Source organism: Mustela erminea, chromosome 3 (assembly GCF_009829155.1).
Source record: "Mustela erminea isolate mMusErm1 chromosome 3, mMusErm1.Pri, whole genome shotgun sequence".
NCBI lineage: Eukaryota > Metazoa > Chordata > Mammalia > Carnivora > Mustelidae > Mustela > Mustela erminea.
Genome location: NC_045616.1, coordinates 152,671,665 through 152,697,749, shown reverse-complemented (window position 1 = coordinate 152,697,749; position 26,085 = coordinate 152,671,665). Strand labels below are relative to the sequence as shown.

The window sequence follows — 26,085 nt, the reverse complement described above, 5'->3', positions numbered from 1 at the left end:
GGGAAGGTGACACCTGAGAGCCCAGCCTCCAGAAAGGCTCGGCGTCCAAGAGCAGGGGAGGGGTGGGCTCTGACCCAATGCAGGGATGGCACCAGTGGCCCTGGCCTCCTCTAGCTCTGCGGCCCATTTCTTTCTTTCTTTTTTTTAAAGATTTTATCTGCGGCCCATTTCTTAACTGTGGCTTTGTCCCTTCTGCCTTCTCAGCTGAATGGTTTAGTGGATTATTTGGACATTAATTTTTTTTTAAGATTTTATTTTTAAGTCATCTCTACATCCACCATGGGACTGGAACTCACAACCCTGAGATCAAGAATAGCAAGTTCTTCTGTCTGAGCCAGCCAGGCACCCCTGGGCAATACGTTTTTGGAATAAATAATGACATGCACTTGGTATAGAACTGAAAAGGGAGGGAATGCAATACAGAGGTCTTTCTCCCAGGCCTGACTCCCCAGCCCCTGGTCCTGCTTTCCAGAGGAAATCACGGGCACCAGTTTGGTGAACTGTTTCCAGGAACAGTAAGTGGACACCCAAGCACTTACCATGAACTTGACACACACATGGACAAGCATGTGTGGTATGATTGTTACAGAAAAAGCAGCATGCTAATCAACAATTCTGCAGCCTGCTTTTCTCATTTAATAAAGAACAGCCTCACCCCCGTATAGTAAACCGCCTCCTACAGAATCAGCTTGGGAATTTTCAGCCTGGCTTATTTTTGACTACGGACATTTTTCTCTCTGGCCATATGCCGTCTGGCCTTAGCCCGGCCCCCAGAGCCTTAAGTCCAGCAGTGTTCTTTGTATATCTGCAGGTTTTAGCAGCCTTTCTGCCTTTTTGTTTATGTTATTTTTAAAATAGCATATTATAAAACTGACTTTGGAGCATACAGATCTAAGAATTTTAACACAAGCACAGATCTGTGTAGCCATCGCCACGACCAGGGCACGGAACAGTTCCACGGCCCCCCTAAACTCACGCTGTCCCTTTGGGTGTGCTTTCTTTTTACCATGTCTGCGACCTTGTCCTTGAAGGAACAAATCATGTCTGTCCGATGTGCTTCTCGACCTTGCAGCCCGCTGGATGACGTTTGCCCCTTGCCGATCCACTGTGACCTTTTACCGTTTCGGTTTGGGACATCATCGCAAACATTTCCAAAGAAAGAAGACCTCATCGGGCACACGGTTAGAGAGGAATTTTCCTTTCCTTCTGTCTGTCCTTACCTGGAACCGGGAAGAAGGAGAAGATGCGCAGGGGAACGACGCAGAGCTCTGCAAAGGCGAAGTCCACGCCGATGATGTCGATCAGAATTTTCTCAGAAACGTTGGGCGTCCAGAACATCACGAAACAGAGCTGGGGGCAGAAAGGACAGGCAGCGAGGTCATTAGTAGGAGCGTCCGTGAGTGAACCCACATCAAAGCCGGTGTCTCGTGACCCCGCGGCGTTGGAGGGAGGATGGGGGCCAGCCCATCCGTCCTCCAGCGGCCGCCCTCCTGCCTTGTTCTCACCTTCGACACTAGCCCCGCCCATTTGGCACAGGTGCCCCAAAGGGACCCCTGGAGGGACCCCTGTAGCGGGTGGGTGGCGGGCTAGTGAGGGAGACCAGCTGCTCTCACTGAAGGCGTAACTAGATCGCTAAGCGGCCCGATGAGGCCAGGGTGAGCGTGCTGTGTCATGGGATTTTTATGGCTTTCTCGCAAGACTGAGAAGTGACCCGAAAGCATCTGGCACCCACATCTGCATGCTCAGGGCCACCCCGAATCAGCGCACCTAACGGAAAAGGAAACAGTGAGACTAACACTGATGATGGGTTTGGGATCTTTTCAAGGTCTGGTTTAGAGAATGAGAGGCAGCAGCCACAGAATGTGCACCTTTGGAGAGCTGGCAGGCAAGGAGTGCACGGATAACACAGAACCCCTCCCCCACAAAACGGCAGGGGGAGGGGTGGGGACTGAGTTGTCTCCAGCCCTTCCCGCCTCCCCCTGTCAGGAAATGTTGGCAACAGGCCCTTCTGGAAGTGGGGGTGAGGGCGGGGCCAATAGAGGCCGGTGGAAAGTCTAGTTAGGGAGCAGCTTGGGCACAGTTGCGTCTGCACAGCTGGTGAGTGTGGCCCTGACCTTGGGAGGGCCCTGGAATGTCATCTCTCTGGTGGAGGACAGTTGCTGCCCAGAAACAGGGAATTAAGGGAAGGATGACGTCAAAGGTCCTGTCTTTTCCTCTGATCAGCTCCCGGAACGCAGGAAACCAGCTGCATCCCTCCCGGGGAGAAGACCCAGGATTCTGGAGGCTGGAGGACGCTGGTGAGGCAGCATCCCCTCCCGTGCCGGACTGGCCACCACGAGGCCCACACGGGGGATCGGCGACCTCCACACGTGCATGGCTGCGGGTCGGCTTCTGATGCCCCCACCAGTGAGGAGACAAGCAGGGATCACCGGGCTTCACGGAAGCTCTCTAAGCTGAAGAGGCTCAAACGGGGGGAAAAATTGGGGGGAAACAGAGAGAAAGCAGAGAGGCAGAGAGATGGACACACCCACGCGTTCGCATGCGCGCGCTCTCTCTCTCTCTCTCTCTCTCTCACACACACACACACACACACAGGAAGGGGGAGAGAGGGGAAACTCTCCCCCACTGATATTCTCAGAATGATAGAAGATCCTGCACCCGTGAAATGAGGCCCAAATGGAAATGTTATTTTAAAAAGACATTTAAAGATCAAGAAAGTACTTCTGACAATTAGAAAGATTAAATCAGAAATAAGAAAATTCACAAAATGACAGTAAGATAAAGTTGAAGAAATCTACAACAAAGATGGAGCTGGACAAAGATACGGGAAGAACAGCAGAATGGGCTTGAAGAATATAAATCAAAATCCCACCGCGGAGCCCCAACATTCAAATCATACGAGTTCCAGAAAGAACAGTGAAAATCCGAGAGCTGAACCACACAACTCTGAAGCCCTTCGTGGGGTCCGTCAGCGGACACAGCATCACGGATGAAGGAAGACCCCCGTAGAGCACACGCCGTGCTGGGGGCAGAGACGAGAAGATTCTAGGAGCTCCCAGAGGAGCTAGAAAGCTCACACTGAGAGTCAGAAGACACGGAGCAGTAAGTTCAGGGGGGAAACGGTTTCTATCCTAGAACTCAGAATCAGTCGTGTTGGAAGAAAGACAGCTTCACATGTTCAAGGCCTCAAAGAATTTCCTTCCCACACAACATTCTTTCAAGAAGCCCCGGGGGTATCCACTGCCAGAGCAAGGGAGGAGTCATGGATGAAGAAAAAGATACGGGATTGATCCCAAGAAAAAGTCCTGGGGAATCCCTGGGATGGGGTCAGGGAAGACCTCAGAAGGGCCGAGAACAGGCCCAGAGGTCAGCAGATTTGCACTGGCCGGAAGAGGAGACCCAGTGAGGAAAATGGTGAAAGTCCAGGAAAAACTACTATTTTTTTTTTTTAGAGAAGTAGGGAATCAGAGCTTGGCTGTCTAGAGTTTGCTACAGTTAGAACTCATCGAAAGAGCTGGGGGGCGGTAGGGGGTTTGGGAGTACAAGAAGGAGTGCTCAGGCCAGGGGAAAGGCTGTTGGTAACAATCCTCAGAGAACTGACTTTTGAACCTTCGTGTGTGCATAACTGACAATTCCGGAATTAAAACATGTAATAACAGAACTTTGGGAGAGAATGCTAACCACCTGCCAAGTTCACCAAATATTTTCTCTCCCTTTTTTCAGGAGCATGTGACTCTCTTTAAAATGAAAGTGAATACGTTCAAATGAATCACAATCATATAAAAACAGAACGCTGACATTTCAGAATACCCTCTCCTTTAGTCTTTGGGCAAATTAAGTTTCATGGAATTAGGCTGGTCTCATTACCAATGTTGTCCTGAAGTATTTTCTCAAATACCTTGGAAGATCTATTATAAATATGTGCACCTTATAAATGTAATGGACATTTTATTCTATTAGTGTATTCTTCAGCATCTGGAAAGAATATTCCATTGCTTTTCAAAAGTGACAGTTGTACAATCATTCAACCCTCTTACCTAATGCCAATTCTCACACCCCGTTTTTGACACAAAGGGAAAAGTACTTCCTTACATCCAGCAACCCAGAGCCCCGAGAATTTATTACCTAGAGTCCCGGACAAGTGGCCTTGTCATCTTTTCCCACGGCAAAGCTGCCAGCCTGAAATGCTGAGATGCACGCCTATAGCTCGGGGAGGGGGCGGGTGGGTGGAGGGAGGCAATTTCATGCAATTATAACTTCAAAATGACACTGGGCACAGGGCTGGGACACCATTCATTTCCCTGATGAAGAGACGGATCATCTGTCCTTCCAAATATTTTCCATTGCAGCAAAGCTGTAAAGATTAAGATAAGTGAGCATCACCCCAAGTCTGGACTTGCTTTGTGCCTTAGGAGCTGTGGAGGGCAAGCCATCCTGGGTTTTCCTGGTTGGAGGGAGATACCTCGGGCATATTCTCCTAAAAACATAGGCTTCCAGGAGAATCGCTGGCATGCTGTATTTCTACTCTAGCCTGCGGTTTTCTGTGAGATAATGCTGCACGTTGCAATCTCTCTGTGTTTTGTAAGTCACCGTCGCTGCCAGGTTTCAACAAACCCAGGAAAAAGGCGGGTGTGACCACACGTCCGAGATGGTGGGACAAGGAAGCGTCTGCGGCCAAGGCAGGTAAACCCTCCCCTGCTTCTCCACACGGATAATGTTTGTCTCGAAGATTTCACTGCCTTCGATGAGATTATCAGTAAACTGTTGAAGGAGGGAGTACAATCTGAGGACACAGCAACAGCGAGCGGGTCCCTGTCATCCGACACGTTTATACTCATCTCAGCCTGGACGGGGTCACCGTGCTGGTCCCTTGCAAACCAGACGGTGAGGTTTAGTGGGTCGCTAATAGATCCTCTGGGAGAGCGGCTTGATATTTCACTTCCAAAATTCCACGATTTTGACTTGGACCCACGGAGCGACTCCGGTCTCCATCTGGTCTCCATCCGTGCCAAGGACCCCTTAAAGGTCCCCATCAAGGCCACATGCCGCCAAGGTGCCTCTCTGGAGCTTTCAGTCACATACACGAGAGCCTAGACTGGCTCTTCTAGAACAAGGAAGCTGGAAGCCTTCAGTCTGGTCTGGGGCTTTAGCAATCCCAGGTAACGATTCAAAGAGAAGGAAAACTGCCTGTCTCGATGCTTCCTTTCTTTTCTCCCCCAAATTTCTTCTTCTTCTTCTTCTTTTTTTTTTTTTAAAGATTTTTTTGTACATTCATTTGAGAGAGAGACAGAGGGAGCATAAGCAGGGGTAGAGGCAGAGGGAGAGGGAGACAGACTCTCCAGCGAGCCAGGAACCTGACATGGGGCTCAATCCCAGGACCTAGAGGTCATGACTTCAGCCGAAGGCAGACGCCCAACCATCTGAGGCATCCAGGTGCCCTTCTCCCCCAAATTTCTAAATATGGTCCCTTTGCCTTTGCTGTGCTTCCAGCTGCCTTCCAGCAAGCTCCTGAGAAAGTCACTATTCCCTGCATCGCCGGAATACTTGCGACTTAGAAGTAGGCTCGGAATTGGTTAAAAGCGGCCATCAATAGCGATCTGCATGTCATTTTCCCCTAAGAATAACAACCAGATCACCTCTGACCAGCCTGTTTCCGAAAACAAGAAGCTTCAGAAGTTAACAAAGAACATTTCAGGAAAAGTGTCATTCTAATGAGTTGCCCAGAGGTGGCTTCCCTGGGAACAAGCCCTCCCAGTTGACCATGACATGCCGTGTTCCTCAAATATTTGCAGAGCCTAATGACATTGACTTTTCCAAACCAGAACACAAACCTAATAAACTATGGACAATGAACAGAATTTATTCTCCTTGAAGCAGGTGTGTGGTTGGCTTTTTTTCCCCCCTGCAGAGCTTGCTGTCAATATTATCTCATTAGGAAGTAGCCAGCAAAATGGAACAACCCACTCAGTGCCCAGGTCTGGGTTTTTCTATTTATTCTCCAATAAAAGGAACCAGGGCTTCTTAGAAAAGTGGCTTTTTTCGAAGATGAGGGCAGGAAATATATGAGATGATCTGCCTGGAGTAGCGTGTCAAAGGACACAGGAGCTCCTGATAGCCGGAGCTGGAACAGTAACACCAGAATAATACAGTGTTGAATTATGACCCACAGTATACAATAGCCACCCATGGATCGTGCTGATTTAAACAAATAGGCACAAAGCTCCCGCACAGACTGCCACATGATTTATATTTTGGACGAGACCTCAAGGGGGTGGTGCATACCTCCCCTTCCCAAAACGTGGGCTGACCACAGCCACTGCCTCCGAGAGACAGTGCCTTCCAGTGGGGAAGCGGTGAACGCAGTCTTGGCCAGGCCATCCAGGCCGAGGTCAACAGCGATGAAGTCATGTTGATTGCACACATTCTCGGTAAGATGGGGGAACAGCTCTTCACCTGGTCGGCTTCCTCCCTCCAGACCCATAAGCCTGGTCTAACAGAGAAAAACCTCAGACGCACCCAAACTGAAGCCCTAACGAGTATTCCTCAGACTCTCAAGGCCACCAAAAATCGGTTTGAGAAACTCTCACAGACCAGAGGAGGCTAACGGACGGGAAGGCTCACTGTACTATGGTCACGCCGCAGGGGCCTTAGAACACAAGAAGGACACGAGGAAAAAGCTGGTGAAATCGGAACGAGCCCTGGAGTTCACTTCATGGTGGGGTTGGCCTCTCGGAGCCTCGCACGGGCCCGCGTGGAGCAAGACAGAGTGAGGCAGCTCTCTGAGCTGCCTCCGCCAGTTTCCGTAAACCTAAAATAATGCTAAAAGGTTACTGGAATAGAAGATCCGTGACACATTCCTCTTTTATTTGACAGACTGTAACTCTTTTTCTGAGGACCAGGCCACTGATTCTGACATTTCTATTTTGAACTTGGAAATACTTAGTTACGTTTCGAGATATACTCTTCTCTAGCAGCGCATGGACCTCTCCAGACAGAGCCTCCTACCTTCACAATCGCCCATCTCCTGCTTTTCCTTCCCTTTCATTGTATTAGCCTCTTTAGAAACTAACCACCACCGGGCCACAGCCCTCTCGTTCACAATCAGGACAGGAAGCTCCCGGCCGGTGTAGATGCCACGGTCAGGGTCTGAATGACGGTGTGCCCCCAGAGGGGTGATCTGTTAGGCTGGCCTCCCCTGGATGTAGTTGTTCTGTGATGGGGGCAGTATTTAGCCTTTCGCTTCCAGATTTGTATAACGGTGATCTAAACTATGACCAAGTTCCGCCGTGTATTAGAATCCTCAAACGGGATTACAGCATGCTCAGAGGGCGAAGGAAGCCCTAAGCCTTACAGAAATTTCCCTCTTGGGTCTAAGACCCTATAGTCTGAGTCAATGTGACCAGAACCACAGAAAAGGCATCCTCTCCAAGCCGTGCTTCCTCACCCGCAGAGTCAATGCCTGCCCTGCCCTGGAACAAGGATTTGGGAATGGGATTTGAAGAAGCCAGTTGCTTCTGTCAGGGTCTGAACGCAGAGAGCCTCTAAACCCAGCCACCGTGGCACAGCAGTGTCCGCACGTCCCGAGAGGGACCCATTCCACAAAGAACCAGGCCAAGAGCTCTGGGTTTGACTTCATTTCCAGAAGCTGTTGACCGTGCCTTTGAGGAACACACAAAGCCATCTTCGTGACCCCAAATGCTCAGGAGGAGTAGCAAGTCGGAGATTCTGATCCCCGCAGCTAGAAAAAGGGAGACACACGCAGCTGTTTTGAGTTAACGTGGTCAGCCCTGGGCATCATTCTTATTTGGAGATTTTACTTAGAAAGAAATTTCAATATCCTTTTAATTGGACTTAAGTCTCCACTGGGTAAGCCGGTGGTTAACCGGCAACCACACGGTGTCCACAGAGGTGGTTAGGAGCTTGGCTCCCAACCAAGGGCTTGGCGACTGTGTGCATTTCCATGCTGGTGCCGGCTCATTCCCCCAGTGCAGGCGACCAGACCACCAGAACGTCCGTGGCCCCACACGGAGGAGCCTGCCCTGTGCCTTCAGGGCCCTCTCAGCACCTGGCGGAGTCCACAGGATCAATCAGTCTTAGCCGCCGTTATCATAAAAGCTTTCCTGGGACACAAGGAAATGTTAATGGTGGAGTCATCTGTAGGCGGTAAGATTAGGATTGATTTTATTTTCCTTTGTACTTTCCCTTTTTCCACAAAGCACTTGTAATCTTCTTCCTTTGTCAGAAAAACATTTTAGCATAAAAAGGACCCCTGTATCTGCTTCCCAGACCAAGTCAATATGTGCTTATGGCATGGGTGTGAGAAATCCTGATTTGGACGGGGGCAGCTTTTGCAAGGTGGCTGCCAGTTCAATTTTCTTTTTCTTTCTTTCTTTCTTTCTTTCTTTCTTTCTTTCTTTCTTTCTTTCTTTCTTTCTTTCTTTCTTTCTTTCTTCTTTCCTTCCTTCCTTTCTCTCTCTCTCTCTTTTTTGGGTAAGATTTTATCTATTTACCTGACAGAGAGAATGAGAGAGCACAAGCAGGGGGAGCAGCAGAGGGGGAGGGGAAGCAGGCTCCCCGCCAACCAGAGAGCCCGATGCAAGGTTCGATCCCAGGACCCTAGGATCACGACCTGAGCTGAAACCAGATGCCCAACCGACTGAGCCCCACAGCTGCCCCATGACTACTCGATTTCCATAACCAGTGTCCCGGGGAGCTGTGTCCCATGTCATGACATTCGGAAGGCATGCGGATTTGATTTGCTTGCGGGTGGAGGGGCGCCATCAGAAAAAGCAGGACCCTATTGGGTAGCCCATGCCTGTCTTGCCTGAGTCTTCAGGGAGAGCTGATGAAGACCTGAGGAACATCATTTGGCCTTTTGATTCTTAAGATCAAATGGCGTTGGCCATATGCCTATGGCAGGGGTGGGGTGGGGTGGGGTGGGGAGTTCGGCGAGGGTTTTGTGGGTCATGGTCATGGTTCTGGGCCAGGCGGGGGGGAAAGGGGGGTGGAGAATGGGGGTGCCATGGTTAGAATATTGTGCTGACAGGCCCGCTGCTCTCTGGTGTTGTGTGAGGACTGACAGTGGGGGGGCACAGGCAGAAGCAGGGAGCCCCGTCATAGTGGGGGGTGGGTGTTACTGTAACTGTAGTTACAGTACAGGGAGTTGGCGGAGAGAAGAGGAAGGGTCGGTTCGGAGGAATTTGCGGTTAGTATTAAAGGGAAGTGCTGGGGACAGAGGTGAGGCCGGAAGAGGGAGGGATATGGCGGGATGCGAATGAGCTGTGTTCCACGTCAGCCTGGAGCCCGGGGCCACCGCGGGTGCCCTTCTGGCCTGTCTAGTCCAGTTTCTCCCTCCCTTTTGCTGGCTGCCACCTGAGCTAGACGTGGTCCTTTGGAAGAGTTTTCCCAGTGCAAATAGTGAGCTCATGACCCAGCATGTTTTCAGGATGCCTCTTGAAACCAGCGTGAGTCCCAGTTTTGAAGAAAAAAAAAATGCCATCTTACTAGAGCAGGAATGACTAAAGCAGACACAATGGGTGAAAATAGCCAACGAGCCCCATTTCAGGACATCGGCATTAAAGAGGGTGACAGGGTGTGAAGGGGGGGCAAGCCTGGGGCAACAGCCAGAGGGCATGGCTGCCGACCTGCGGGCTGGCGCTCTAGGGGACCGCCGATCCACCCTGACAGAGAAGGGACAGCAGGGACAACGCAGAGGGAGAGGACACTTTCGCAGAGGAAAAAGTCAGGCAGGGAAAACCTGGAGAGGAAGGGTCACGAGTATGACATCACTAGCCAGCAGGGAGGCGCGGGGCCCGGCGTCTGTAAGGTCAGGCCGGCGGACAGCAGTAGGGGAACGAGATGGGGTAGACCGCAGCTGTCACAGAGACGCCAAACATGGAAAAGCACGTCACAGAGTGTCTGTGGCGTCCCTGATAGTCTCAGTGTGTCTTGAGGACAGTCACACTTGTTACACATCTTCCCCAGCACACATTCCTAAGGGAGTCGTGCACAACCCCCAGCCCCCTGCCCGTGTGAAAGCACAGCCGTGGTAAAAAGTTCATGTTCTCGGATGTACATTTTAAAGTCAGCTTTTTACAAGAATATGAAAACGGAATTATCCCTGCCATCATTTCGATGGACTGAAACTGCCCCATTAGGACACCCCATCAGGACACTCAGTACCTCGCCCAGAGCAAAGCCCCAGCTCCGAGCAAGGCGGAAATGACGCACTTCCTACAGCAGGGGGCGCCATGCACCAAGTCTGCAGAGGGCGTTCCTGTTAGCTGCAGAATTTTTCATTCTTTCCCATTCTTGCTCGATTGGAAGAGTATTTAAAAAGTTCCAACCCAAGGTTCTGCTTAGCCTTAATTTTCCGTTGGCTGCTCACAGTCAAACTGAAACGTGCTCAGGGCTGGGGGCAGGGAGCCCGGGGAGCTGTTTGGTGGGTGGAGAGTTTGAGCTTTGCAAGATGCAGAGCTCTGCGGCTGGACCTCGGTGGTGGCTGGAGCACAGCCGTGAGAATGTACTGACCTTCGCGTATGCAATGTATGTATGAATGTAATGTACTTTAACACTTAGAACTTGAAAACCTTTACAATGTTGCTTTTTTTCCTCTTCTAACCATGTTGTTCTTTAACAATGGTTAGGATGCTAAGTGTTCCAGAGAGGAGAAGAGAGTTGGGGGAAACGGGAGGGGGAGACAAACCACGAGAGACTGCGGACATGGAAAAACCAACTGAGGGTTTTGGAGGGGAGAGGGCTAGGGGGGTGTTGGGGGAGCCTGGTGGTGGGTATTATGGAGGACACACACGTATGCATGGGGCACTGGGTGTGGTGCATAAACAATGAATTATGGAATACTGAAAAAAAATTAAATTAAAAAAAAAGATGTTACGTGTTCCACTGGATGCATTTTACTGCAATGAAAAGACCTTTTTATACTGTCATTTCATGATGAAGTTTTTGGTGGAATTTTGGGCACCAATCGTCACTGTTTTCACCTCCTCAGAGTTCTTCCCAACAAACCAGTAAGCCCCACAAATCTGCAGGGCCGTGAGGATTTTCTTAAAAAGCAGATGCTGGCGAAAGTGGGAAAGGAGAGCGGAGCTTCGTGGGAAGGAGCAGCTCCTACCCCTTCTGATCACGCACCAAGAACCTTCCGTCGCTACACACTGTGGGGCAGCGAGGGAGAAAGCTTCGAATTCAGTTTATTTACCTTGGGTCCTTTTTGTCCTCCCCATGCACAAGAGGGTCATTTTCTTCTCCCGGATAATGTGAACAACGGGCGGGCAGTGTCCAGGCGCGGGGGTGGGGCCACCAGGCAGAACAAAGCCTCAAACAGGCCGTCCTTGTTGGAGACACAGGGTCAGCATGGTACTGTGGCCGGAATAAGGCCCGTAGTGTCCGCTGCCCCAATGGCCGAGGGACGGACAGCCCGCAGAGAAGTTCAGCAGCAGGAAGGTGAGACTGGGTCACTCTCATGAGCTAGATGTTTCAGTCTTTGAAGACAGGGCCAGCCAGACAAGGTCTCATGGGACAGTGGGCTTTCCCTGGTTTGCCTGCTCAGATTCGGCAGCGCCCTGGCACACAGCCGGACGGGCTTTCCTGCCAGGCAGCCCTGAACCGGGCATGTTCCGAAGCAGGAATTCTTGATGCTTACGGGGTGATGTGCTATGCGACCCCACGAAGCACCAAGAGGGGAGGAGGGACGTGCGGCCAGAGCATGTGAGGCCCTCCCCTCTACACGTGGAAAGTAGATGGACACGGGACATGGGAGCATTCATCTAGAGCCCAGGATGCAACACTGGCCCTTAAATAATGCAAAATGGCTCCTAACGGGGGACACGGGAGCAGCGGCCGGCAGCGCGGGTCATGGAGATGTCCCCAGCCTGCAGGCAGGGCACCTTCCTTCCCCAAGATGCTGCTTTTTCTGCCAGCAGCACCTCGGACCCAGAGAGCAGCAGGTGGCCGGAGCCGGGTGCTGGCCAGGATTTGGGATGCTCTATGTATTGATGGGGACAGAGACTCAGCTTCCAAAGGGAGCTGGAGGGACGAGGAGGCAGAGCCGAGTTCCTGTTCGTAGCTTTAGGATTCGTGCTTCCTGGGGACTTATCTAGTGTGAACAGCATAAGAAGTATTTCAGGATTATCTGAACCTCACCGAAAGGGATTATCTCGCACGTCCCAGAGAAAGCACCGGTCTGCTTCCTTCTCTGACGCTGCTCTCTTGCTCTCTGCCCCTCCTGGAGGGTCCCTCGAGGCCTGAAGCCCTGAAGCCTTAGGATTAACATGTTTTCAATACCAGATATCTTCGCCTTAAATTCTGCAGTGGCCTCCAGCCCTTGATGGCCTCTATGTCCCTCCAGGCTTGAGGCTCTGGAAGGCAAGGGTGGCAGAGGCAGCCCGGTGTGTTGCAATCCCATGCCTGATTTCTACAGACCACTCCCTCGGTCACTGTTTGTCCATCAGCCTCCACCCTAATCCTTCCCGCACAAGGCTTATCTCGGGAGGCTGGGGTCGGAGATGGAGGACAGCCTCCGGGATGGGACTCTGACCTGCCCGGAGGAGGAGGAGGCTCACATGGGAGTGAGGGACTGGCCCCCACCTCGCCCTCCCCCTAGTAACCGGGGACAGTAAAAACAAAAAAAAACCCCCAAAAACAATGACCTAAAGAAAACAGATTTCAAATTTTGTGGAAAGGAGGTAAGACCGCGTAGTGCTGGGGCTTCTGAAAGGGGCCGGAATGCTCTCCAAAGAGAGATGGCCTCATACACTCGGAAGAGAGGAGAGCACACAGGCACCTGCTTGCACACCGATGTGTTCGCTCAGCCCCGCTTTCCCCGGCTGCCCGTCCGAAACGGCCTCTCCCTCACGCTGCTGCCTTTCATTTTTCTCTAAAGCTCCCTGTGCACTTTGCAGAGGGGCCGTGAAAAGATAGATTGCCTTCCAGATCCCAGGCCACACCAGTATCGATCACTTTGTAGAGCAGCAGGTGTGATTAAATTAAGGATCTTGAGATAAGATTATCTGGGAATGTCTGGGTGGCCCTAAACATCACATGAGGGCTGGGGAAGGGGGGGTCCGGGCACGCACAGAGAGGGTGGGGTGATGCGCAGGGAGCCGGAAACCGGAGTGCCGTGGTCCACCAAGGCAGCCGCCTCAGGGAGCTGGGAAGCACAAGGACCAGGCCCTTCTCTGAAGCCACAGGAGGGAGGGAGCCCCCCAACCCTTCGGCAGCAGCCCTGTCCACTGAATTTCGGCTTCTGGCCTCCAGAACAACGAGAGAGTAAACTCCGGTGGTTTTTTAAGCCATCAGGTCTGTGGTGATTGTTGCACCAGCCAGAGGAACAACCCCGAGGCCCGACTCCGTCATATCCGTGCCCTGCCTGTCTTCTCCAGATGAGAAATCCCACGAGCAAAGAGACTTGGTGTGTTTACTTCCCTGTGGAAGCCTCAAAGCCAGGCAGGCAGCAGGGGTCCAGCCTGGTGGAAGGCTCGCCACCAGCAGAGCCTCGCGCTTCATTCCAAAGCTCAGGCTTTGGACAATGTTTGCGATGCACACGTGTGTGGCTTAAACTCTTCCCCTGCGGGCACGTCTCATATTTGGTTGGTGTCTACAGATATACTGGACTTCTGAGCCAGAAGACTGAAAAACATCGATTTCTCTTGCAGGGTCACAGCAGACTGTGGGGTGACAGACATTTCTGAGCTGGAGGGGGCACTGTCTGTACCCCACCCTGGAGCCTACAGACAGGAAGGTGCGATGGGACATGTGAAGAGCTTTCCCGGGCCTCAGGGAGAAAAATGGTGCATGCCTTATACGTCTTGTGTATGCGTCATGTCCTTCTATAGAAGATATGTATAAATCGATCCAGATGCCGATTTTTGTTGAAATGCCCCCAAAATTCCCACGGGAATTTGGAAGGATAGATTAGTAAAACTAGAAAAACTCACAGATGCACTCATTGGCATCCAAGGTACCCAGAGCTGTTTGTTTACATAGGCAGACATCTTATGCTCCTTTGGAATCCTGTGTGTCTGGGGACTCCCCGAGCACGGGAACCGCACTCTTGGCTTACAGCCTGCCTGACTCGAGTTAAGCTGAAAGGTCTTACAAGGTGGGTATTTTTATCATGTCCTTCTGGCAGCCAGGGAAGCTGAGGCTGTTTTCGATGACCTTCCAAGCTGAGCAGGTGCACGGAGGAGCCAGTATTTGACCCCAGGTGCTGGGACCTCAGGGACACATGGGTAAACACCATACTCTGTGGCACTGAATTCAAGCTGGAGGTCAATCCCTCTCCCTGGCCCCCTGGCCATTCAGTGAACATGCAGCCCTGCCTCCGAGCCCCTCTCGGAGTTGTGAGGCTCTTGAGCTCTCTGAGCCCCATCCGGTAAGAGCCGTCTCTCAGGGAAGATGAAAGAGAGGCAAAGGCCATCCATCGTTACCTAAAAGCGACTGGACTTTCCAGGTCACCTTCCAAGTCCACCTCCAGGGGCAGGGGACGGGAAGAGGCAGAGCCATGACATACCTGTGTGACCTGAGTGTTTTTTGATTGTTCTCCTTTGTTCCCGGGTCCTGTGGTCTCCGGCGTCGGTAAGCACACAAAATGACCATTTGACGTGCGAACTGGTGTCTAATGTCCTCGATGTGCTCATATCACACACAGCTCGAGGTACACACGTCGGCGTGGCGCTCTTCGAGATCACGGAGATATATGTCGCCGGCTTTGCTGACGCCCTACGTATCCTACCAGTGTCAATCAAGAGGACACCCAGAGTTTCGGGCCAGCGGGAACACGCACACGCCCAGGGCCCCACGCGCCATGTGCTGTGTGAGCGCGACTGCGGTCAGAAACCCGAGAAGCCGCGGACCTCAGCCTCGTGCTGTCCGTGCATCTTCTTGTGAACGGCTGTCGGGAGGGTCTGGACGGGCTCTGACTGTCAGCAGAGACTAATAAAAACCGCTTGAAAGAACCCCAGAGAGTCATGAAAGAGGACTCCTCCACGTCTGCGAATGAATCCCCACTGGGTTACTTTGCCATTTTGCCTGAGCAACAGTTCACGACCGTCATCTTACTCTGATCAACCTGCTGTTGCGCCAGAAGAGCCTGGGGGAGCCTGGGAAACATGCCAGGGATGCGGGGCCGGCCGGGATTCTCCGGCCGATGGGGACTCTGTCGCACCCCCAGGTGGGGATGACCGCATCTTACTGGGACATGTGCTCTCTGCACAACACAGGTGTGTTCAGACCCGGTAAACCGAAACTAAGTAATCTGTATCATTTTGTGCCAAATCAGATACCATTTATAAGATCCGAGGGGGAAGAAGTGGAAGTATCAACGTTCTGAGAAAATTTGGGGGAATAAATACGATTGAATTTGTTCCCAGGAAAGCGGGAATGTGTTTTGGCTTCCCAGTGTTTGTGACGGAGGGCCTGGTGCAGAGGCTCTAGGTCATTCGATTAGTGGAAAGCAGAACAAAGCCGGAGAGCAAAGTTACCTAAATTGAACACGGCTGCTTCTCCTGGACGCTGGGATGCCAACACCACCCTGCCCCGCAAGCCCCCAAAATCCCACATCAGCAGAGATATAGTTAATCACATCAATCTGGGACCATCCCATCCCCACGAATAATACTTTTATCTTACATGGAGAATTGGGAAATAAAAGAATAGAGATGTCTTATGGAAACAGTAAGTGGGGAGATAAAAAAGAAAACAAGTTGCAGAATTGTTACGTTTGGCTGATCAATTCACATGGCCTTCAGTGACTACAGGAAGATTCTTTCTTTGGGAAACAATGTGGTGTGAGTTCCCCAAACTGGAAGGCTTAGGGCAGCTCGAGGTTCTGGCCTCCCAGGCCTGGAGTCCAGCAGTCAGGGGGGCAGTGCCGCGATCAGTCTGCAGTGTCTGGGGACGGTCCCCTCCAGGCCTGTCCTGGCTTTTGGCCGCAACACATGGTCTGGATGCGCCCCCCCCCCCCCCCCCCCCCCCGTTCAGACCAGCAGTCCTACTGAATTAAAGTCCCCACACCTTCCTTATTCACCTACTGGGAACGCATCTTAACCTATTTCCAAATAAGACCTATTTCCACATTCTGAGGGACTGAGAGGGGTCTAGAACTTCAATATAGCAATTTTTGGTGGACATAATTCAAGCCATGAGAGTTTGGAACAGACGATTCAGGGTTGAAGGCAGATTTACACTTTCCCTTTTTACTACCCATGATGTCAAAAAAGCAAAGCTTAGGAGGATCTGGAGTAAAAACCTATTTTAAGTTTTTAGAAAGAACCAGATTCTCCAGTAGTAACAGCTCCTGCCTGGAACCCTACTGTGTGAGGCAGTGCTGTCTGCTGGTACCTGGTGGCAACTTTCTCTCCCCACATTAAGTGACGGCAACACACACGTACACACCACCAAACAGCCTCCGTTTGTTGAAGATGAGGGAGGCCAGTGGGATATACTCTGGACACCCTGGCAGAATCCCAGGACCTCGGCAGGGTCTGAATCTGGGGTCTCAAAGCCACCTCTGGAGAAGCTGGGAAGACGCTCACTCTATACCTGCCTTCCTGAAATAGGCCAGCTCACCAAAAACTGGAAGAGCTTAATTGGCCAACTGACAATCTGTCAAATTCACTGATTTCTTAAAAATTTGTCTTTTTAACTCTTCTAGAATTTATAGTGATTTGTACTGGGAGGATAGGCAGGGCCCAGGGGTCTCTGGGGCCTTCACATCCTCCTGACCTATCTGTGTCCCTCACCTCTGTCTCTACTCCATTTTGCCTTGACTTCCAACCTCTCTGTTCATTTTCTAACCCATAGTCTCTCCCCCTTCTCCTTCTGACCCGCACTCTTCATCTTCCCCTCTTGTCTTTCTCTGGGTTAAAGGGATGCTGGGTATGACTGTATAGGTTGTTCACTGCACAAAAGTACCCGCCTAGCTCTGCCTGCCAAGATCCATTTGGACAGATACCCATTTCCATTTTGTAGAAAGGGGGTTGGGGAGGCCTCATCAGCAGCCAAGCCTGTGCCTTGCACGGATTCTTCTCCAACTCTCTTGCAGCAGAGAGGCCGCCCTCTTGGCACTTGCTCCCCAAAGCTAGAGCAGAAAGGAGCTTAAGAGAATACCAAATGTTCTTAAAATGCTATTGTGAAATCAAAATAGATATCGGTCAACTAAAATCACCCAAAGATGTTAAGACTTCTCCATTTAATTTGATTAACTTTAGAAATAGGTAAAGAGGGGTGCCTGGGTGGCTCAGTGGGTTAACCCTCTGCCTTTGGCTCCGGTCATGATCCCAGGGTCCTGGGATTGAGCGCCACATCATGCTCTCTGCTCGGCAGGGAGCCTGCTTCCTCCTCTCTCTCTGCCTGCCTCTGCCTACTTGTGATCTCTCTATGTCAAATAAATTAAAAAAAAAAAAAAGAAAGAAATAGGTAAAGAAAATATCTGGAGTGGATTGGCAGTTTGATAAATTTAGCAAGTCAATCCACTGGCTTCACCAAACTGGCCTAGCACCCAGGAATCGAAGTCTATTGTCTATATATCAAAAGGATTGTTGAGAAGACACATCCTACCCTGGTTAGCGGTTCCTATTTTACCCCTAACTCTAGAACCCGGGAAGGACTCAGGGTAAATCCAGAGAGGCTAGCTAATAAGAGGGTGAGTTTCTGTACAGTTGTTATTATCAGTGCCTTTCCCCAAGAGGAATGAATGCTGTTCCTGCTTCCTGACTGCAAGCTCATCACCACTTCGTCCACCTTGTGTTCCCCATGGTTTTCTGCTAGAGAAATAGCCTTTAGTACATAATGATTATCACTGGGCTTCACGTCAGTCACAGCAGTGATGGAGACCCAGGCTCTAGCAGAAGGTTTGGGGCACAACCAGCCACCGGTTCAGATCCCAACACCGGCTCAGCCTTGCTGTGGGCATGGTTGATGGCTGCTCTGCCATGTGCCCTCTTCTGTGTGGCCGCCACGCCACAGGCTCTTGCAATGCAGCCCACTATCCAAAGTCTTCCTTCCAAATTGCTTTAAGCTGTGTACGTTTCCGAGCCGTGTGTTCCTTTACTTCAAACAGCAGCTGGGCCGTCCGTAGTCATCTTGTTAACACGGTTTGCATCCATGTCTGCTCCTTTGCTGCCACGGAGGGGACCCCAGTTGACCTGACAGTTCTACCATTTTGAAGCTCATCTCTTGGAGGATCTAAAGCTCCCCCTTCCCTCACCCTCCCTGCCATCAAACGGGACCATCAGCGCTTCTTCCTGAAGGCAGCTCCGAGGGGCCGAAAGGAAGATGCTTCCAGAGTATTTGTCCTTTTCAACTCTACCCACCTCCTCAACCCCTCTTCACAGACGTTTGCTGCCTTCCGTGAAGGAACACTCCCAGATAAGAGCATGAGGCAGAACCCACTTTTGGAGTAGGATAGAAACTCTGAACTACATTGCGAATCCATACTAGGGTGTGAATAACGCTGTGCATTGTAGCATACTGGAGTATTAGTGTCTTATTAACCATCAAAGGTGACACAGCCGTATTTTTCACAGGCCAAGGTGGATGTTGACCCCCAAAATGTCAGGGCTCCAAGAATGAGCCCACTCTGATGGAAAGATGGATTTTTTTGTTGTTGTTGTTCTAGACAGCACACATTTTCTCTTTAAAAAGAGTCAGCATCCCTGGGTCTGTAGAATCTCTGGAGTCAGCTCTTCTCAAAGACCCGAGGAGAAGAGCCAGCGAGCCCAAAGAAGCAGAGCGCTAGAGAATGCCCTGATCCCAGGTGATGTACAGAAGGTTCTGGAACCATCAGAAAGCTCAGAGTCGTCTACGGCCATACCACCCTGAACGCGCCCAATCTCGTCTGATCTCGGAAGCTAAGCAGGGTCGGGCCTGGTTAGTACTTGGATGGGAGAAAGCTCAGAGTATGTAACCTCACCCATTGGAATAAACACAATGTGCACTGCTCTTGAGTATTTCGGTGGACTTCGGTGATGTTAGTTCCCCAGCACTAAGAAGTCTTAAAGTTAAAAAAAAACAAAAATGGGGGGCACCTGGGTGGCTCAGTTGTTAAGTGTCTGCCTTTGGCTCAGGTCATGATCCCAGGGTCCTGGGATCGAGTCCTGCATCGGGCCCTCTGCTTAGTGGGGAGCCTGCTTCTCCCTCTCCCACTCCCCCTGCTTGTGTTCCCTCTCTCGCTGTATCTCTCTCTGTCAAATAAATAAAATCTTTAAAACAAAACAAAAATGGACTTGAGAGGAAAGGACCTCTTAAAAGCTTTAAGAGTCGGATAAACTGAGGGCAAATAAAGAGACTGTCGTTCACCGGGGTGGGTACCATTGGTACCTTTGACTCAGAGGTGAGTCTTAAGTGGCGGTTTATTGAGCACCTCCTTTATCAGACAGGACGCTTGGCCCTGGGGGTGGTAGGTGGCTACGTCGCACACCCGATGTGGGCACTTCAGAGCCTACGAGGAGCGACAGATGTGAAGACTAAATACAGGAAGTGCTACAAAAAGGAATGTACACATTATAGTGACAGCTTAACATTTAATTTAGGAAAGAAAAACCAGAAACCAACCCTACACCTGAAACTAAGGTAACATTGTGTGTCAGTTACACTCCAAATTAAAAAAGTCGCTTACAGGGGCATCTGGGAGGCTGAGTCAGTGAAGCGTCTGCCTTCGGCTCAGGTCATGATCCCAGAGTCCTGGGTTTGAGCCTCATGCAGGGCTCGCTGCTCAGCGGGGAGTCTGCTTCTCCCTCTTCCCCTGCCCCTCCCCCTGCTCAAGCTCTCTCTCATGCTCTCTCAAATAAATAAATAAAATCTAAAAAAAAAAAGTTGCTTACTTTCCCCCTATGTCTTTTAAGGTCAATTCCTGTGGTTAAGTTGTTGGACCAATGGACTGAACCATTGCAAGCGTAATGTATGTGAGACACTTCCCGAGCACCTAACTCAAATACTCCTGTTTTTTGTGTGAAAGAAACTGCCATTTCAAGCATGACGCCCGCGTCTGGAGGCTCAGGGCCAGAGAGCGGTTCCTACCGCTGAAAACTTCACAGTTGGGACAAAAGGGCCCGGAGAGCGAGCCTGGAGGCTGGCTTCTGGCAGGTTCTGTTCCAGGTGCTCGGGTGAGTCACTAATCCTCTCTGAGTCCCCTTCCCCTTCTAAGAAAGGAAGGGTTTTGGCTCACTTGTCTCCAAGTTTTTTTCCAAGGAAGGACTCTGAGTCTCCATTTCTGTGGGGAAAATCTACCCTGACACACTCCAGCTACAGGAAGGAAGACACGAGTAGAATAATGAAATAAATAAAGTCTTCATCTGGGAAATCTAGGCATTTTTCTAAGTTATCACCATTTCAGAAACAAACCAGTTTCTTGTCTCAGAGCGACAGATTATTGCCCGCGCACCAGACCAGAGAAGAAACAGCCTCAAACCCAGGCTGGTGGAGTTCTCCATCCGACTCAGCTGTAGCCGGGCAAGAAGTTTAACCGGAGTGAGAGCAGACAGCGGAGGTCAGACCCGGATCGCCGAGCCAGTGACAACTAGAAGCTTCTGGCGCTCAGTGAGGGATGAGGGCCAAGTCACAGAACCTGGCACTAGGTTCAACTCAACTTTTGACTTCCAATCATTTCCCATCGTCTCCAAAAGCTGAGGTCTGTTCCTGGAATAGAAGCCTTCTCAGCTTTTTCTAAAATACTCTTTTAAACAGTTTCAAGGTTGCTGACTGTTTTCCTAATATTTTAGGGAACTATGGAAAAACTTGCACACCATAGAGAAGTAACACAAATAGGGGAGCAGGGTTTCTGGGGTAACCGACGACACAGGCGCGCTGTTGGGAATTCCTCCTGGGCGAGGTGGCACAGAAGGTGCTCCTGACGCCCCTCTCCTGCCTCCTCCAGCAGAGTCAGGAGGGAGGGACTGACAGGAGGGGCAGGTAGGGGCAAGGGGCTGCTGAGGACGCAAGGTCACGATGGGTGACGTGACCGGCTATTAGTTTCATGTTGCCCTTGTTACAATCTATTCAGGCGTAGGATCCGTGGATCAAAGATTAAGTCATGGGCTTTGGAAAAATATCCATCAAAGGTTTAAAACGAGCTTAGGGCTCGATGATAACTAAGGACCACCATCAGGGCTCATCAAGCCAATAGTTCTTGTGACGAAAGGAAAAGGGGCCAGAGTCACCGTGTTCCTCTCCTCAGCGTAACCAGCCCTTCTGCCCTGGTTTTCAATGACGAGAGTTGCACACCCCTGGCATTTCTGGAACATACTTGTACTTTATAAACAGAGAATTTCTACAGGACTTAGGAGGAACTGCGGAGCCCAACAACAAAGAGGAAGACTGGACTGAGTTCAAAAGACCCGCATTTTGGGGCGCCTGTGGTCGCTCAGTTGATTGGATCTCTGAGACTTGATTTTGGCTCAAGTCACGATCTCAGGGTCATGAGCTCGAGCCCCACGTCATTGGATCCCGCGCTCAGCTGGAGTCTGGGATTTTCTCTGGAGTCTGGGATTTTCTCTCTCTCTCTGCACCCCTGCCCATGCCCGGACCCTCAAGTGCGCTCTAAATAAATAAAATCTTAAAAAAAAAAAAAAAGAGAGAGACCTGCATTTCTTTTTACCTCCTTGTCATCTCCACTTTTAGAACTCAAAGGGCATGGTCTACAATGTAAGTTTGTTTATGAAAGTGCTTTTCTTTCTGTTTTGCTACTATAAACAACCTTCAATTTTATACCATGTGCTTTGGGCTATCGACCATGTACACATTTTTTCCAAGTTTTTTGAACAGTATTTTTTACATTGAAATTACCCATGGGGATGGATAAAGAAAGTGTTGTTTATGTAGGCCGTGCGCAGAGCGCGGGGCTGTCCTTGGGGCTCACGGCTACGTCCGCGAGAATGACCCAGGGCCTGGGCTCTTACAGGCCAGCAGACGGAAGCAGCGTAAGTGGGATGGGGGAGGAGCTTCTACTGCGCTAACTCAAGTAACACCAACTCAATTTGGAAGAGGGTCAGGGATGTTTATACGCTTGACTCTGAATGTTGAAAACGGGATCAGAAGTTATTCAGTAAGACAAGAGTACTGTTAAAACAAAAGGCAGGGGTGCCTGGGTGGCTCAGCCGTGAAGCCGCTGCCTTCGGCTCAGGTCATGAACTCCGAGTCCTCGGATCGAGCCCCGCATCGGGCTCTCTGCTCAGCAGGGAGCCTGCTTCCTCCTCTCTCTCTACCTGCCTCTCTGCCTACTTGTGATCTCTATCTGTCAAATAAATAAATAAAATCTTTAAAAAAAAAAAGGCAAACAAAAGAACTTTGCCTTTTTTTAAAAAAAAGGCAAAGTCTGCCTTCTTTCAGCATGTTAGTAGTCCCCAGACCTGCCAGAAGTCTACCCTTTATTCCTAGATTCAACGACCTCCCTAAGGAACGACTGTTCATATTTTGGGTTGTTAATTAATTCCGTATAGCATTACAAGTATGGAACACAACAGTCCTCCCTTTAAAATGGCCATTCCCCTTTCCCAAAAACAATGCTGGCAGGGGGCGTGGGGTTGTCGGTCTCTCCCCTTACCGTGAGTGATAAGGCCATGCAGACAAACGTGAACTTCTTGATGTGGGCCGCGGTCACGGTGTTGCTCGTGCTCACCAGTTTATTGCTGGGGTTATTCTAGGGGGAAGAGGAGGACAGGTTACCCTCGGCTGACCACACATGCCACTTGAAGAACGTCTTGTTTCGGTTTTATTTGATGCGTCTCAGGTATAGATGTCCCCTGACAGCTGGGAAAACGGCTGTCACTTTGTCTCTCTCAGGCAGCGGTCAGGTTGCTGGACGTGAACATGAACCGGAGGGAGTCACAGATGGACGCTGGGCAGGGTCTCCTGAATGTGCGCTCCCCTTGCCACCGGGCCCCCACCCAGCCTAGCCCAGGGTCCCAACCTGTGCGGCCCCTCCTGGTCACCTGGCATCTCCTCGAAGCCACGGCTCCCCTCTGGGGCCCCATCCTCCCCGCCAGCAGACCGGAAGGACGGGTGGGCATTCTCAGTCCTGCTTGCCCTGATGCTGACTACCCGCCTCGGATTCCAGACAGAAGCTCTTGCTCTGCCCCTAACACACGTGGTGTTTTCCCATTTCGTGCCTTTGCTCCTCCTTGTCCTATTGGATCTTCTAATTTTCAAAGCCCCCTTTTGAGGGCATGTCAGTGGCACAGCCCATCTGTTTCTGAAAGCCTCTCTGACCTTTGACTCCTAACTACCCTGGGGTCCCTCTTGCTGGAGTGCTGGTCAACCCGAGAGCTCTCCGGGCGTGGGTATGTATTCGGGGGGCAGGCATGGAAGCCTGTGAGGTAGGCACTGGCTCTCTGGGATAAAGGATTGTGCCCCTCACCCTACTCTTTCCCTCCTGCCACTCAGCATGATCTTTCTTGAGTAGAGAAAGTGCCCATCTCTGTTAACGCTTAATTTTAAGCAAGGAGTGCGGACAGCTCAAATGTCCTTTTGCATATTCCCGAGGCTTCCTGAGACCATCCCAGTGCCACTGTGAGGCATGCCCACCACCTGATTAGACAAGTGTCTGGTCCCTCACCATGAAAACGAGCGGAGGAAAGAGCCCCCCACCTCCATTGGGATCCAGTCAGTCCCAGAGGTGACCGAGAGAAGCCAGCCCCCAGCAAGTGGCTTGCGTCTCGCTGAACAAAAGACACAGAGGCAGAGCGCAGACAGGTTCCACTCAGAAAAGAGCTTCTGACAGTTCCTTTCCTTTGGAGGCTGCTGGAGATCTCTCACATCCCTTCCCCATGATGCCTCCAGCACAAACATCTGGTCGAGCCTATGTTTTCCTAAGTCCAGCCTCTAAAGTGAATCTGCTTTTCTCAGTAACAGATTCGGCTGCTACAGTGAAGTGCAAGTCACGGTAGGTGCATCTCTCCATCTCTCTGGCCCTGGGGGACCCGTGAGAGAGGTGCCCAGGGGGCTCACCCCAAAGAATCAAACAACCTCAAAGCACTCATGTCACCTGTGATGGGACAGCAGGGTACCATATGTGTCACCTGTGGTGGGACAGCGGCATGTGCCACACGTCACCTGTGATAGGACAGTGGTGCGCCACATGTCACCTGTGGTGAGACATTGATGCATCAGCCATGTCACCTATGGTGGGACAGCGGCATGCCCCATGTGTCACCCGTGGTGGGACAGTGGTGTGCCACATGTCACCTGTGGTGGGACAGTAGGGTGCCAGAGACCCCCAGGTGTGCTTTCATTTCAAAAACAGTGCGTATTTCTGGCAGCAGTGTTGGAATAAAGGAGCACGTATCGTTAGATTGGCAGGTGTGTTTCGCTTTGTTTGCCCGATGCGCTTAGACGCAGACTCTTCTGCAGATGATAACTGAACGTCGGAGAGATTATGTACGACTGCGAAATGCTCCCAGTGGATATTTAGCGAGAACCGTCAGAAGTTATGCAAGAAATGTCAAATCCCTTATTCTGGAACGCACAAAGAGGCTAGGATTTCCATTGTCAGTGCAGCCAACTCTGCAAGTCCGCACAGAGGTGTCTCAGATTTGGGTGAATAGACAGCATTCACACAGACGGCTCGGAGGCGCTCCCTGGAATGCCCGGAAACAAAGAGGGAGGCTCCAGAAGGATTCTGCGTGACCGCAGTTGCTGGCGAGATGTACGCTCGCTACAGGGGTTGCTTCACAGCACCTAACCCGGGTGATCACGGGCAAAACCAAGTTTTCCTTGGATGCTCCCTGTGAAACCGTACAGTGCCGTATTGCTATTGTTAAGTGGTATTATTTCAAGGTAGCCAAAAACATTCCAGATGAGACTTTCCCAGCCAGGAGTTCCTAATATTTAGTACCTGCTGTTCTCCTCTAGGTTTATTATATAATCTGATTCTCCAAGAGCTAGAAATTTAGCAAAAAGACGTATATCCATCTCGGTTTTCTAGGATTTACTTCTATGTTCATGTTCCTTAAAAGGAAAGCAGCAACGTCTGCTCATAGATTGGGTTAAACTCATGCAAACAGGGACTGCCAGGAGAAAAGTCTGCTGGGGAGTGCCCTGGCTCAGGGTGCGAGGTGCAGAGGAAACCTCTCTGGGGCTCCACGCCACAGGCTGTGCCCTCTTCCAGAAGCCCACAGACAACCACACATTTGAGAAGCCGACGCTATGTGGAGAGAGAGCGCCCCTTATGGCCTGTGGCTGGGCCTTGCTTTGTGGACTTCCCGGGCTTCCGGATGCCCACGTGGGTCTGGCAGTGGGCGGGAGTGGGGTGAGGAGGGAGCCCAGCCTCAGCCAGCCAGAACCCACGCTGCCCGAGTGGCCAGAGCTCCTGGGCTGGGGTCCCTAGCGAAGAGGCCGCCTCTCCTCATATCCCAGGGCTCTTGTTGGGATCAGATAAAATGGCTCTGAGCTGGTTCTACAGAAATTCAAGGCAAAAGGGTTGGTGTGAAAAATACAAGTGCAGGTGTGTGCTTTTTTCCTAGTTTTCATTTCACTGTATTTTTAAAAAGATTTTGTCTTTTTATTTGAGAGAGAGAGAGCACAAGCAGTGGGGAGGGGCAGAGGGAGGGGGAGAAGCAGACTCCCCGCTGAGCAGGGAGCCTGACACGGGACTTGATCCCAGGACCCTGAGATCATGACCTGGGCCAAATGCAGACGCTTAACTGGCTGAGCCACCCAGGCACCCCCTTATTTTTCATTTTAAAACATTGTATAGGGGCGCCAGGTGGCACAGTCAGTTAAGTAACTGACTCTTGGTTTTGGCTCAGGTCATGATCTCAGGTTGTGAGTTCGAGCCCCGTGTTGACCTCCGCACTCAGCAGAGTCTGCTTGAATTTCTCTCTCCTTCTCCCTCTGCCCCTGCCTCCCGCTCACTCGTGCGCGCACGCTCTCTCTCTCTCTCTCTCAAATACACAAATAAATCTTTAAAAAAATTGTACACTATCTTTGGGGCTTATGTTTTGCTATAAATGTCTACAGGGTCAAGTCATTAAGCTTTAATGATAAAGCACATTAGTTCAACGATTGGTAGGACAATGCCGACCCAGCCGCAGGCTGCGAGTCTGAAGGGTTTTGTGCAAGCAGCAGCGGGGACAG

The 26,085-nt window shown here is 50.9% G+C and overlaps 1 protein-coding gene and 1 long non-coding RNA gene across 2 annotated transcripts in view; one reads left to right on the top strand and one right to left on the bottom strand.

Moving 5' to 3' along the window:
• The window catches only part of ANKH (ANKH inorganic pyrophosphate transport regulator), a 128,078-nt gene that overhangs the window by 5,709 nt on the left and 96,284 nt on the right, over positions 1-26,085 (bottom strand). The window contains exons 8-9 of the mRNA XM_032337734.1: positions 22,556-22,651; positions 1,221-1,350 (exon numbers count right to left, since the gene is read on the bottom strand). Of these exons, the coding sequence (XP_032193625.1) occupies positions 1,221-1,350; positions 22,556-22,651 (226 nt within the window). The remainder of the gene's footprint in view (positions 1-1,220; positions 1,351-22,555; positions 22,652-26,085) is intronic.
• Positions 12,640-21,575, top strand: LOC116587061. The gene is made up of 2 exons (XR_004284287.1): positions 12,640-15,236; positions 19,860-21,575. It is a non-coding gene; the product is annotated as an uncharacterized LOC116587061 (long non-coding RNA).